The sequence below is a fragment of the Phocoena phocoena genome, chromosome 15, assembly GCF_963924675.1.
Source record: "Phocoena phocoena chromosome 15, mPhoPho1.1, whole genome shotgun sequence".
Taxonomy (NCBI): Eukaryota; Metazoa; Chordata; class Mammalia; order Artiodactyla; family Phocoenidae; genus Phocoena; species Phocoena phocoena.
Window position 1 is genome coordinate 35,544,417 of NC_089233.1, and position 13,749 is coordinate 35,558,165.

Genomic DNA, 13,749 nt, shown 5'->3' on the forward strand with positions numbered 1-13,749 from the left:
TCTATCGGCTGCTGGATCTGTCGATGCTGGCGAGAACGGCGCCCCGCCGTCGCAGTGCACTCCGGGAGTTGTAGTCCGCTGGCAAGACTCGCGAGCAAGCGCAGTGGGCGGATCCGCGCGGGGGCTTGCGGTGCTGACTTCCGGCCCTGTGGCCGAGCGTGTTTGGGGAGTCGCGAGTGAGTGCGTCAGGTGAGTGCTCCGCTTCTTGGCGGCCGGGGGCTTGCTGCTGGCAGTCGTCTCAGAGGCAGTTGGGCCAGGTCAGGGCGCCCCTCGCACGCTCGGCGGTCACCCTCCTGTGCCGCGGCCCCTCGCCCCGGCCCACCCGAGCCGGCCAGGGCTGTCCCGATCCCTGTGCCCCAGCGCGGACTCTCTTCGGCCTGTGGCCCTGCCCGTCTCACCCCCGGGAGACCGGAGCGGGAGCCCGCGGACTTGTTTCCTAGTCCACTTCAGCCGCAGGACCTAACCCTAGCATCGAGTGCACTGGAGTACTCAGGGCATCCTTGCCGAATGAAAAGGAAATCAGCCTGGGCTTCCCCGGTGGCGCAGTGGTTGAGAGTCCGCCTGCCGATGCAGGGAACACGGGTTCGTGCCCTGGTCCGGGAAGATCCCACATGCCGCGGAGCGGCTGGGCCCGTGAGCCATGGCCGCTGAGCCTGCGCGTCCGGAGCCTGTGCTCCGCAACGGGAGAGGCCACAACAGTGAGAGGCCCGCGTACTGCATAAAAAAAAAAACATAAGAACTAGAGTGGAGGAATATGGGATGGTTTCATGCTGTCTTTTTTGATTCTTTTCAGCCTCACTGAGCCTTTTTCAAGTGTGCGTCTGAGTCTGCATGTCTATGAAATGCTCATGTCTCTGATTCCAAAAAGACACACTTTTCACTGGTATCCAGGAGACCCGCTTCTCAGTGATAAGAAAAGAGGTGGAATCTGATCTGCAGGATGGAAGTGGCAACCGGTAAGCCAGTTCGTTGAAGCAAACCATGGCTGCAATAAGGAGTTCCCAGGCACACCCGTCCCCAAGCAAGGACTCCACACAGGGACAGAAATCAGCCCTGCACAACAACGGCCCTGACTATGAAGCTTCCCGCCAGCGCTTCCGGCAGTTCTGCTACCAGGAGGTAGCTGGTCCACATGAAGCTTTTAGCAAACTCTGGGAACTCTGTTGTCAGTGGCTGAGGCCTAAGACACACTCAAAAGAGCAAATCCTGGAGCTGCTGGTTTTGGAGCAGTTTCTGACCATCTTGCCAGAAAAGATCCAGAGCTGGGTGAGGGAGCAGTGTCCAGAAAATGGTGATGAAGCTGTGGCTCTGGTTGAGGATGTACAGAGAGCACCTGGGCAGCAGGTGAGAAAAGGCAGTCAGAACCTTGTGGTTTTAGTCATGAAGAAGCTGGTGTGAGGAGCTCAAGAATCCAGTTACTGGAGAGGCGCTTAGCTGAGAAATGCCAGAAGCTGTCTGCTGCCCAGAAAGTATTAGCTATCCTGCCTTGGTCCTATAGCCTTGGTCTATGGGAAGAATTTCTCATTTGCTGAAATAACTTAGACATTCATATATTCACTGAAACCTTGGAGTCACTAATTAAAGTGAGATAACACTCTCCAAAACAAGGCGAGGAAAAGGACAACAATCCTTCACTCAGCAGGTCAGGAAAATTAGAGATGTTGTTGAATTTAAATCTAACCTCTCTTGCTAGAAGGTTCCTTGAAGGAGTGTGTCATGTGTTGTACACTAAACAAAGTCATATTAGAGCCGGTCCTTGCTGCCTGAATTAAGTGGTCAGTTTGGGACAGTGATGAGTTTCACAAAATACCTACTTGTAGAGGTAAGGACTCGGTCTGAGATCCACTCAGTGTAATGTTTTGTATATTTTGGGAGAAGGGGGGTGTGAAAGGCACAGGAGAAGGAAAAGAAACATGAGGGCTTCAGTTGTGGGAGATTCTGTGGGAAGAAGGCGGCTGAAATCCAGGTCAGAAATCTGGGAGAGGCAACGAATAACGGAGGAGTGTGGGTCAGAGGAGTGCCAGCCTGAACGTGACTGTGGCCAGAGCAGGAAGCAGCCTGCTGGCGCCCGAGTCTGCATGGCTGGATCAGGATGTGCTTGCGTTTCCCAGCGAGGAGGCGGATGTGCACACCAGCTGTAGGAGGAAGAGTGGTGAAGGGGGTGTCGGTGAAATTTCATAGGATTGAAAGGTTTCGACATAATTTGGAGGGGGGAGCAGTATGGTGGTGATGCATTAGAAATGGGGGAAGTTAATTTAATATCCATGATTTGGAGACTGTTAATAATAACCAGGATGGATGGAGAAGGGCAGTGGAGCACATGTACGAAGTTAAGAGTTTGGAGAGGGGACCTAAGCAGAGCGGGAATCCCTCTGTGCTAACAGTCATCCTGGTCCCGGTTCCCCTTGCCATTTCTGTGTGGACCATCTCTCCCTTATCGTCCACCACCATTTCAGGATCACACTCTTAATGTGAATGAAAACAGCATAAGAATGTAAGGGTTAAAATGGCTATTTGAAACCCATCAGGGGGGTGAAGGGGAGAGCAGGAAGTGGAGGTGAGAAGTAGTAAGGGAGGTGATACCCCAGCTACCTCTCAGTATCTCTCCTCTGTCACTTTAGACAGGAATTTGTAGTGACAGATGATGGGGTCTGTTCTCAGGTCCCGGAATCTGGGAAGGACTTGAAAATGCCCGTCGAGGAGACGGCCTCTTTGGGAGCAGCCAAAGAATCACTGAGATCCCACCTGAAACAGGGGGTTCTTCCAGAAGAATGGACTGTGAAGGGGTCACGGAGCTCACCCCAGAGACCGTGGGGACAGTCAGAAGGTAAGCAGAAGCCTCTGCCCTCCCCCAAGGTGTGAGGGACAGTCATCTCTTGGAAATACAGGTCTGAGCTCAAGTTGGCCCCTGGGTTCCAGATTAAATGCCTTTGAGATACATCCAAAAATCAAGTTTTCAAATTATAGTTGATGGTACTAGCACTTAAAATGTGGGTGGAGATCCTTTATGTGTTAGCTTAATTCTCTCTTATCACAAGTTAATTCTATTGCGTCTGAATCAGGTGTTACTAAAGGTGAGCATAATTACCTCACCTTCTACAGAGCAGTTCTTCATGAACTTGAATACAACCCCCTTCCATCCAGCTTAATCTCTTCCAAAATACATTTCTCCTATTACTTTTTCCTTTCTTCCAGTGCTTTTTTAAAAAATTGTCCTAATTTTTTAGAAAAAGGTTAATTAAAAATTTAATTAAATTTAATTGATCTCAAATTCATCACCTAATGTAAAATTAGCCATCTCAAGTGAACCATTCAGTTGCATCTAGTACAGTCACAATGTTGTACTATCACACCTCTGTCTCATTCCAAAAGTTTCATCCTCCCCAAAATAAACGCCATGCCCATTAAGCAGTTGCTCCTCATTCTCTCTCTTTGTATTTGCCTGTTCTGAACATTTCATAGAAATAGAATCGTACAATATATGACCTTTTGTTTCTAGCCTCTCTCATTTATCACGTTTCCAGCCTACGAAGTATCACTACTTGGTTTGTTTTGGGGGCTGAGTAATATTCCATTGCGCAGACAGACCAAGGCTCTATCTTTATAAGTCTCTTTCTGTGAAGCACTTTGGCTGCACACATTTCTAGATTATGTAAAGGCCACTGCTGCCTTTTCTGTGTAATTCAAAGCTGCCCTTACAGGTTTCTAAGTAATTATTTTAAAGCCACCTTACCTTTATTTAACTCAGATCCTAAAGAAAAGCACTGTGTCTTCATGCTGTTTAAAAAGGCAAGCTTCTGTTGATGAAATGAGAAACAGTCTTAAGAGTTTATTTGCTTTTGTATTTTTTTGGGGGGGGGTAGGAGTTTATTAATTATTTATTTTTGCTGTGTTGGGTCTTCGTTTCTGTGCGAGGGCTTTCTCTAGTTGTGGCAAGCGGGGGCCACTCTTCATCGCGGTGTGGGGGCCTCTCACTATCGCGGCCTTGTTGCAGAGCACAGGCTCCAGACGCGCAGGCTCAGTAGTTGTGGCTCATGGGCCTAGTTACTCCACGGCATGTGGGATCCTCCCAGACCAGAGCTCGAACCTGTGTCCCCTGCATTAGCAGGCAGATTCTCAACCACTGCGCCACCAGGGAAGTCCCTGCTTTTGTATTTTTTAAGTGAAGTAAATACACTATCAATATGTTAGAAAACTTTGCCATTTAGAATTTATTTACTTTTAATCCTTGGGAACATCTGTGCTCTTTGGTGTGTGATTTCTGAGACTTTGGGGTCTGAGTAAAGGGGGCAGGACTCACTGTGTTCCACGTTCTGCAACCTCAGCTCACTGTACCTGCGGGCTGCTCCCAAGTGGTGAAACCTCCCCAGGGGTCAAGTTCCACTAATAAGTCATCAAAATGTACCATTTTCTTTGTACTATTCTTGAAGATGGGGATCTGGAAAAGAATGTATTATCTTGGTCTGAAAAAAAAAAAGAATCGAGTTCCCATGGTATTTTTAAGAGCACTATAGGGGATTTCCCTGGTGGCACAGTGGTTAAGAATCTGCCTGCCAATGCAAGGGACACCGGTTTGAGCCCTGGTCCAGGAAGATCCCACATGCGGCGCAGCAACTAAGCCTGTGTGCCACAGCTACTGAGCCTGTGCTCTCGAGCCCACAAGCCACAACTACTGAGCCCATGTGCCACAACTACTGAAGCCTATGCACCTAGAGCCTGTTCTCTACAAGAGAAGCCACTGCAGTGAGAAGCCCACATACCACAACAAAGAGTAGCCCCCACTCGCCGCAACTAGAGAAAAGCCTGTGCATAGCAACGAAGACCCAGCACAGCCAAAAACTAGATAAATAAATTTAAAAAAAAAAAAAAGCATTATAGTCATCTCTGAGTGGTTGGGCAATGAGACATTCCCTCCCCTTGCTCCCAAGTATTCTATTAAAATTTTTAAAAAATATACTATGGGGCTTCCCTGGTGGCGCGGTGGTTAAGAGTTCGCCTGCCAATGCGGGGGATACGGGTTCGAGCCCTGGTCCGGGACGATCCCACATGCCGCGGAGCCACTAAGCCCGTGCGTCACAACTACTGAGCCTGTGCTCTAGAGCCCGTGAGCCACAGCTACTGAACCCACATGCCTGGAGCCCGTGCTCTGCAGCAGGAGAGGCCACTGCACTGAGAGGCCCAGGCACAGCAGCGAGGAGCAGCCCCCGCTCGCTGCAACTAGAGAAAGCCCGCGCACAGCAGCGAACACCCAACGCAACCAAAAATAAGTACATAATATAAATAAATTAAAAATATATATATACTATGCACATATTTCTTTAGAATGAAAAAACCTTTTTTTAAAGCTATTATGTCAGGAGAGATCTGTTGAAAGGAACTTCTTAACACACAGGCCATTGGCTGTGGCAGTGGTCCTGAAACTTGACTGCATCAGACTCACCTGAGGACGTGTTAAACAGATTCCCAGGCCTCACCCCCAGAGTTGCTGATTCATTATATCCCAGTGGGGCCCAGGAATATGCATCTCTGATGAGCTCCCAGGTACTGCTGAGGCTGCTGGCCTGGGGACCCCACTCACAACCTCTGCTCTGTGGCTGTTACGTGGAGACTGCCCTCTAACAGTGGCTGTTTTCTCCCCTAGCCTGGCTTACTCTGCAGGCTCCCAGGAACCTTCCTCAGAGGAGGGGTCTTGGAGACCAGGAGACAGGTGCTGTGCTCCACACAGCTGGGGCCCAGGTGAGCTACGGTGGATACCTTTTGTCTCTTTAAGTTCCCCTTTCATCTTGTGCTCACTCTCAGCCTAAAGTCCCTTATTTTCTAGAGATGCTGGAAAGATTTTTACGTGGTCCATTGAGTTTCTCTTGGGTTGTTTCCTTGTTCTGTCCACTGACATCATCATATGGCTCTTTACCCATCCCTTATTTTCTAGAGATGCTGGAAAGATTTTTACGTGGTCCATTGAGTTTCTCTTGGGTTGTTTCCTTGTTCTGTCCACTGACATCATCATATGGCTCTTTACCCATCCCGATCCTTCTCTTGGAGGCCTGACCTCTCCCTGCCTTGCTTTGCCCCTGATCTGATACCCGTGGTCCTGTCTCTGCCCCACCCCAAGCTAGAGCGGTGCTATTTTATCGGTAGCAGCAGACCCCTGTGTTGTTACAGGGATGAGCCACATGTGAGGACAGAGCCATATCCCTCTGTCAGGAAGGGCAGATAACACCTGGGCCCCAAACAGAGGGCCCTCTACAGGGCCTGGCTGGGTAAGGATCCACGTTCCCTCTAGGTCCAGAGTAAATGTGTTCAGTTGTCTGGAGACAGAGAGACCAAGAGAACCCAAGAGGAAAGGAGACAGAGGCAGTGGGGAGCCTGTTGGGTGGGGGGAAAGAAGGAACAGGAACATACTGAGAGGCGACAAGAGACACAGAGAAAGGAAGACACAGAGAGGGACAGAGTGATAGAAGGAAGGGAAAGCACGGGCTTATGACAGGGGCAGTGGGGACAGAGCATGTGGGAGGCAGAGGATGAGTGGAGAGGGAAGACAGACAGCAGCTAGGGAGGCACAGGCTGTGCTGGGAACAGGGGAGAGATGAGTGAACTTGTGCTCACACACACAGCTGTGATAGGTCCTGGGGAGCAGAGGAGACTGAAAGACAAGAGAATCCAACCGTGATAGTCTACTTCTATGCCCAGGCCCTTCAGGAGGCAACAAGAGCCCTTTTTCAGAGTCTCTGGACCGATCTCTTGCCTTTTTTCAAATCAGTTTTGCCCCATCTGGGCTGCTCCTCCTCAAAGCAGCCTCCCCGACCATCAGATTCAGAGACAGATGCTCTGCAGCCTTGATGTCTCCTCCCTGCATCTCCACATGCAGGGTTGCTCATTCATGGTCGGAAGGACATCCTGGGCTGGATCAGAGAACACGCAGGGACCCCAGATATGCAGGGCTGCAGGGCAAGGAAAAGGCCTAAGACTCCCACAAGGGAGACTAGAGTGAAAGCCCATGAGACACCAGCAAACAGGGAAGAAGAAATCAAGGGTGAAGCACAAGAGCCAGACTCAGCAAATGGGACAGAGCCTGGCCCACCCTGGGTGGCCAAGGACACCAGGACTCTCCTGTCTGTTCTCAGCAGCCTCGGTTTTATGAGAAACTGCAGGAGCACCAGCAGAGCAGCCAGCTCTGTGGGGAAGTCGCTGAGTTCTTGTGTGAACGAGGTTTCCACCAGACTCTGGAGCAGCATGAACCAGTTCAGAAGCCTCTGGGCCAGTGACTGTCGAAGGAGGGGAGGCTGCAGCCAGGCACCCTGTGCCTTTCAGGAGGAGAAGGAAGCTCTGCCAGCCTCACAGGGCTCCTCCAGTTCTCCCAGGAGCTTGGCAGACAGGGCTGTTGAGGCCAAAGGGCCAAGCCAAGGGCCATGGAAGCGCAAAGAGGCGAGGCTCGAGGATGCAGTGGGGGGCTCAGACAGCTACAAATTTTTTTTTTTTTTTTTTTGCGGTACACGGGCCTCGCACTGTTGTGGCCTCTCCCGTTGCGGAGCACAGGCTCTGGACGCGCAGGCTCAGTGGCCATGGCTCATGGGCCCAGCCACTCGGCGGCATGTGGGATCTTCCTGGACCGGGGCATGAACCCGCGTACCCTGCATCGGCAGGCAGACTCTCAACCACTGCGCCACCAGGGAAGCCCTGAGACAGCTACAAATTTGACAGGAAGCAGCCAGTCCAGGAAACTGGAGTCCCCACACCTACAGCCAGCTCCAGAGCCACGTGGGTGAGGGCCTCTCGGCACACATGGCCTGGTACTGTCACCTATAAGCAAACCATGCCCCCACTTTGTGCCTTGTCTTCCAGCTGTAAGTTGAGGACTGTTCCTGTTCCCTCACTGCTGGGGAAATGCTGGGATGAAGGCTCTAGTGGACACCCAACATAAAGCCATTCACTCGGCCACCTGCAGGTTACACACAGGGAAAAGCAGTACCTAAACAATTATGTTGTCTTGGTAACCCAGGGGATTTTCTTTTGAGTTGTAAATTGTAAAGCCAAAGCCTGGGCTTTTCTGTGACCTAAGAAGTAAATTGTGTGAGTAAATGTTATATCTAGATTTTGTTAACTGAACATAAAAGAACAAAGCTAATGTTAGCCTGGGGAAGGAGCACTGTGTTCTCTGTGGAAGGTGGGTGATGTCCTAGCTGGAGCCGCTGTGTGGATTCAGAGAGCTGTCATCTTAGTCTGGGAATCAGGTTCCATTGTAGCTGCAGGGCAATGGGGCAGGATAAGAGTGATGGAGCATGTGGGGACAGAGGGTGGGTTGCATTTTTAATTTGGGTTGTCAGGGTAGTTCTCACTGAGAAAATGACATTAGAGATGTGAAGGAGAATGGGTGAACTGTGTGACTCTCTGGGGAGACTAACAGTCGGAGGGGATCATCAGTGCAAAGGCTCTGAGCTAGAGGAGCCTGGGCAAGGAGGCCAGTGCGCCTGGTGCAGATTGAGAGGGGATGAGAGTAATAAACAAGGTCAGAACCAGATCACGTGGGGCAGCACTACTGAGTGAAATTGAGAGCAAGCGTTTAGAAACTTTTATAGCAATCTGACATTGCTGCACCATCTAACTGCATATTCAATGTATTTTGAAAAACAAAAAAACCTGGTTCTTCACAGATACTTTGAGAAGCACTAACCTAGGGCCTCAGGCCCTACATAGAGGACTTTGTAAGGACTCTGGCTTTTTCTGTGTGAAATGGGGTAGCCTTGCAGGATTCTGAGCAGAGGAGTAATAGTTTTAAAAGGATCATGTTGAGAATTTCAATTTATTTGACACTTAACTCTATTTAAACATGTGTTCGTGTCTCCGTTTTCTTACGGAGACCTTTGGAGGACTGTGATCTTCTTGAAGGCAGGGTCCATGTCATACGACAGTTGCATTTCTCAGAAACTGGCCTGCTGGCACTCACAGAGGTTAGTTGAGTTGAATGAAGAGGAGGGGCCCACTCTGACAGCTGGATTGAGAGAGACTGTAGGAGGTCCAGAGGAGAGTCAAGACCAGGTAGGCGGCCACTGCAGTAATCCAGGCACAAGAAGACAGTGGCTCAGAGAAGAGTGGACTAGAGGGTGATGAGAAGAGGCTGCGTGCCCTTCAGAGCATCATGACCAGGTGTGGTCAGAATGCATTTGCTGGGACGGCTCTAGGCAAATGAGCCCTCAGCCACCGGCCCAGATGGGCAGCCCCTGTGGGGCCTGTGCTGAGTGTTCTTGAGTAACCAGCCTTCCTGAACTGCTCTTCCCAGACCTTTACTACTTATTCTCACCTTGGGACACTACCTGCAGTAATTCAGTTTCTTGCATACACAGGGATGACAAGAAATATAAACAGATGTACAGGAGCCAGATCAGGAGGGACTCAGACATCAGAGGTGGGACTTAGCAGAAGTATCCTATCTTCCCTCTTGTGAATCTTTGCTTCCATCCAAGTCTTACCTGTTCACCAGGTCCTCTTATATGGCCACTCACCCTCAGAGATTCCCACCACCCTGGAGACAGACAAGCACGAGGCTTATCGTGAATCATCTCTCAGGGGAAATTAGTGGGATTCAGGATAAAGAGAAATAAAAGCAGAAGCTTTGGTAAAGACTCTACAACCCCTCCTCAGCTGGAGAGGATTTCACTGGAAGTTGTTGCTTTAGGAACAAGCGCACAGTGAGATCTCCCCAGGAACAACAGTAGCCAGCATGGCATAATTTGAGAGACTAGGACGTGGCTTCCTGGGCTGCTAAAACCCTGCACTGCGGTATCAGCCTGCCCTGCTCTGGTCACTGAGTTGTCTCCTGGCAGCAAGTGTGCACTGGGGCTATGAAGAGACCAAGACACTCCTGGCCATTCTCAGTTTTATGAAAAACTCCAGACCCATCAGCAGAACAGCCAGATCTCCAGGGCCTTGGTGGAACAACTCCAGGAGCAAAGCTTTCTGCAGACCCCAGAGCAGCATTGCGCCAAGTTCAAAAGCCTGCAGTTGAGTTCCCGCAACATGAGGAGAGGCTATGTGCCTGAGCCTTGTATCTTTTACGAGGAAACTGATGCCCTTTCCAGCCCCTGGGCCTCTGCACCTACTATGGCAAGCAGTACTGATCCTGGCCAAGAGGGAAGTTGAGGCTAGAGAGCTGAGTCAGCAGAATGGGGGGCCCACAGAGGCTGGAGAAGGTACCACCGTGGATGGTGAAGACTGGGAGGAAGAGGATTTCAGGGATCCTGGCCAGGCGGTTAGGAGGGTTGGCCTGCCAGACCTGTTCCCAAACAGACATGGTAAGACTCTTGGCTTTGACTCTTGGTCAAAGCATGGGAAAGTCCACTTAGGGCCATTAGCCTGGCATCATCAGAGAGCCATTCTGCTCCTGGCCTTGTCATCATCTTGATGTAGACCTGACATAGGCCAGAGAGTCTTGCTTTTCATGGTTAAGGATTATTTCCTTTGCACTTCAGAGCCCCGATTTTGCTTTGCTGGCCTCTTTCACAGGGTCCGTGTCATTCTTCCCCATGGATTTGCACTTACTTTGCTTCCACAGATGGCCAGTCAGGTCTTCAGCCCAGACTCACTCTCCTTCTCCAGCACTGACCCTCCTTTCAAATCTAAGCCTGGGCTTCCCAGATGCCCAGCAACTTGCCTTCTTCCTGTTTGAGATGGTTAAACCCGGGGTGGCCTTTTGTTACTCTTCCCAGAAGCCAGGCCATTCAAGTACTGAGACAGATGACAAACAGCTTGACTCCTTGACTCATTGTGTCAGAATATCCAAAAAGAGGTGCAATAGGAGCAAAGTGGGTGGATGGAGTTTTGGGTATATTTACTTGTGATCATAGAATTTGGAACTTAAAAATATTACAATTGGAAAATAAAACTTAGGTTTTTAATTAGCAGAAGCCTGAATCACATGAGAATTCCAATTAGTTTTTCTTCTTAAAGGTAGTTTAGTTGTAATTCTTTCCTCATTCCATTGTTTCCTGCTCCACAGTCTGATGTATTTTTTTTTTTTTTTTATGGCTGCGTTGGGTCTGTGTTGCTGCACACAGGCTTTCTCTAGTGGTGAGTGGGGGCTACTCTTCATTGTGGTGCACGGGCTTCTCATTGCGGTACTTCTCTTGTTGCAGAGCACAGGCTCTAGGTGCATGGGCTTTAGCAGTTGTGGCATGCGGGCTCAGTAGTTGTGGCTTGTGGGCTCTAGAGTGCAGGCTCAGTAGTTGTGGCACAAAGGCTTAGTTGTTCCGTGGCATGTGGGATCTTACTGGACCAGGGCTCGAACCCGTGTCCCCTGCATTGGCAGGCGGATTCCTAACCACTGCACCACCAGGGAAGTCCCGACAGTCTGATGTATTTCTCTTCTTGCAGGTATTGAGATCAAGAGCGGGATTACAAAAGAGAATTGGAAATGGGATGATACAGAGGAAGCAGAAATGAGCAAGCCTTTTCAGAGAAAGTCCAGTGAAGTCTTCTGGCATTCTGAGCTAAAAAGAGGCTGGGCGGGTGCTCCAGTGTCAAGAAGGCAACGAAGATGTTCTCCAGGGGAGAGTGAGGAGAAACCCCCATCCCAGAAGAGAATGAGTCACCAGAGACTTCGTACTGGGGAAAAGGCCTGTACACATTTCCTGTGTGGGAGAAACTGCTCTCAGAGTTCTCCCTCTCACCACCAGCCAGTCCCCAAAGTGGAAAAACCTTCTAAATGTCACGAATGTGGGAAAAGCTTTAGCCGAAGTTCTTATCTTGTTCGACACCAGAGAATCCACAAGGGAGAGAAGCCTCACAAGTGCAGTGAATGTGGGAAAGGCTTCAGCGAGCGCTCCAACCTCACTGCCCACCTAAGAACTCACACAGGGGAGAGACCCTACCAGTGTGGGGAATGTGGGAAAAGCTTCAACCAGAGCTCCAGCCTCATTGTCCACCAGAGGACCCACACGGGGGAGAAGCCTTATCAGTGCACTGTCTGTGCAAAGAGATTCAACAACAGCTCCCAGTTCAGCGCTCACCGGCGAGTCCACACTGGGGAGAGCCCACACAAGTGTGCGCAGTGTGGGAAAAGCTTCAACAATGGCTCCCACTTGAGTGCCCACCAGAAAACCCACACGGGAAAAGCCTTACCAGTGCTCTCAGTGTGAGAAAATCTTCACTAAGAACCCTTCCCTCATCCACTATCAGGGGGTGCACACAGAAGAGGTTCCCATATCCCAGGAAGGAAGGCATGTGCTATGAGTGTGGAAGAAACCTGACGGATCAATTCCTTATGTCAACACGTGTTTCTGGTGCTTCCTTCTGCTTGTTGAGAATTCTACTGGGCAATCCCCAGCTTAGCTATAGGTTTATTGACAACCGGATCTTAAGAACCATGTCCAGAAACAGGAATCAGGGTAAGAATGCTGAACTCTTTCTGGCTCTGCCTGGGACTCCTGGGTCCTGTCTCACTGTCGATTTCAATTCTGTTTGAAGGGGACAAGGCTACAGGATCCATAAGTCCTGCCAGGAAACCTGGGTATGACTGTTCCCAACAGAGAATGGGGGGGCTAGTGGCCTGAGCACTGTTTCTGGGCCATGTCAGAGAAGAAATTCTCCACCCTCATGGGAAGCACATCTAGAAGTTAACAGCCTGGATGTATTCTAAACCAACAACTGACCTCTGACACCTAGTGTTAGGTACTACTGCTAACTTCAGAGCAGATCACTACTCTGTAATCCAGCCACCACCAAAGAAAGAACAAAGGAAAGGAAGGAGAGGTTAAGCCACTGGGCAATATTAAATCTGTTTCCCTTGGTGACATAATCTCAGAGCAAGGGTAACATCTAGGTTAATCTTTGTAAGATTCCTCATTTTACCATCACCTCCACCCCAGTTCCTGGTTTATTGTCTCTTATAGTTAACACTTTCTACAAGCTTATAACCATTACCACTTCTGTTGACAATAAAGGTGTTTCTCCCTCTACTTCTTTGGCCTTTGGTTGAAATTTTCTCCATTAGAAACTTTACTCTCATGCAGAAGCCTGCACGGTCCTCAAGAGGATCCAAGGGTAGAAACTGCTTCAGGACAGTAGGACATGCAGAGAAGGAATAAGGGGCAGAAAATGGGGAGAGAAGGAATACAGTTGGGTTGGGGAGTAAGGAAAACACAGGGGCTGCAGGCAGCTCTGACTACAGGTGAAAAGAAGGCTGGGTGTGAGGAGCATGAAGAGCCAAAATTAAAGCTTACTGATCCAGAACAAGGCATAGATGTTTAAGCTTTTGTGAAATCTCTATGATAAAATGTGAAAAATGGGTAAGTTGTCCATGGTTCTTGGCCTGTGCATGCAAGTTCTCAGTACCTTGCCTAAGCTTTGTTGAAAAGCAAGTGTCATGGTCTCTGCTTTAAGCCTTCTTGAGGAATTACAGATGAGCAAAGAAGAGTGTATACTCTACCTCAAAGCCCCCCAAAATTTTTTTTTAATTTAGAAAAAGAGAAGCAAAGGCAGGACAGAAAAATATACTTCAGTGTTTCCTCAGTTTGAGTCTCGCTTGGCCCATCCCACAGTTCTCTGCATACACGGTCCTTGAACATGGCCCAGTGGACAAGCTATGCAGGTCAGTTCCCAGAGTCACATACTTACCTCTGCTCTACAGAGAGTGGGAAAAAAATGATACCTTAGGAAAGCTCAGGCAAAGGCAAAGAGATGGGCTTGAATGTGACCCATTGGGGGACAGCCTGACTTCATTGGAGATCATGGTGGGGAAGAGGGGGACAGCCCGGG

The 13,749-nt window shown here is 49.6% G+C and overlaps 1 protein-coding gene across 1 annotated transcript; it reads left to right on the forward strand.

Moving 5' to 3' along the window:
• The first annotated feature begins 981 nt into the window (after positions 1-981).
• Positions 982-12,225, forward strand: ZSCAN32 (zinc finger and SCAN domain containing 32). The gene is given in 8 exon segments (XM_065893663.1): positions 982-1,344; positions 2,662-2,827; positions 7,709-7,711; positions 9,822-9,863; positions 9,866-10,133; positions 10,135-10,289; positions 11,368-12,103; positions 12,105-12,225. Coding segments are annotated over 8 exon segments (1,854 nt in total).
• Positions 12,226-13,749: the final 1,524 nt, after the last annotated feature.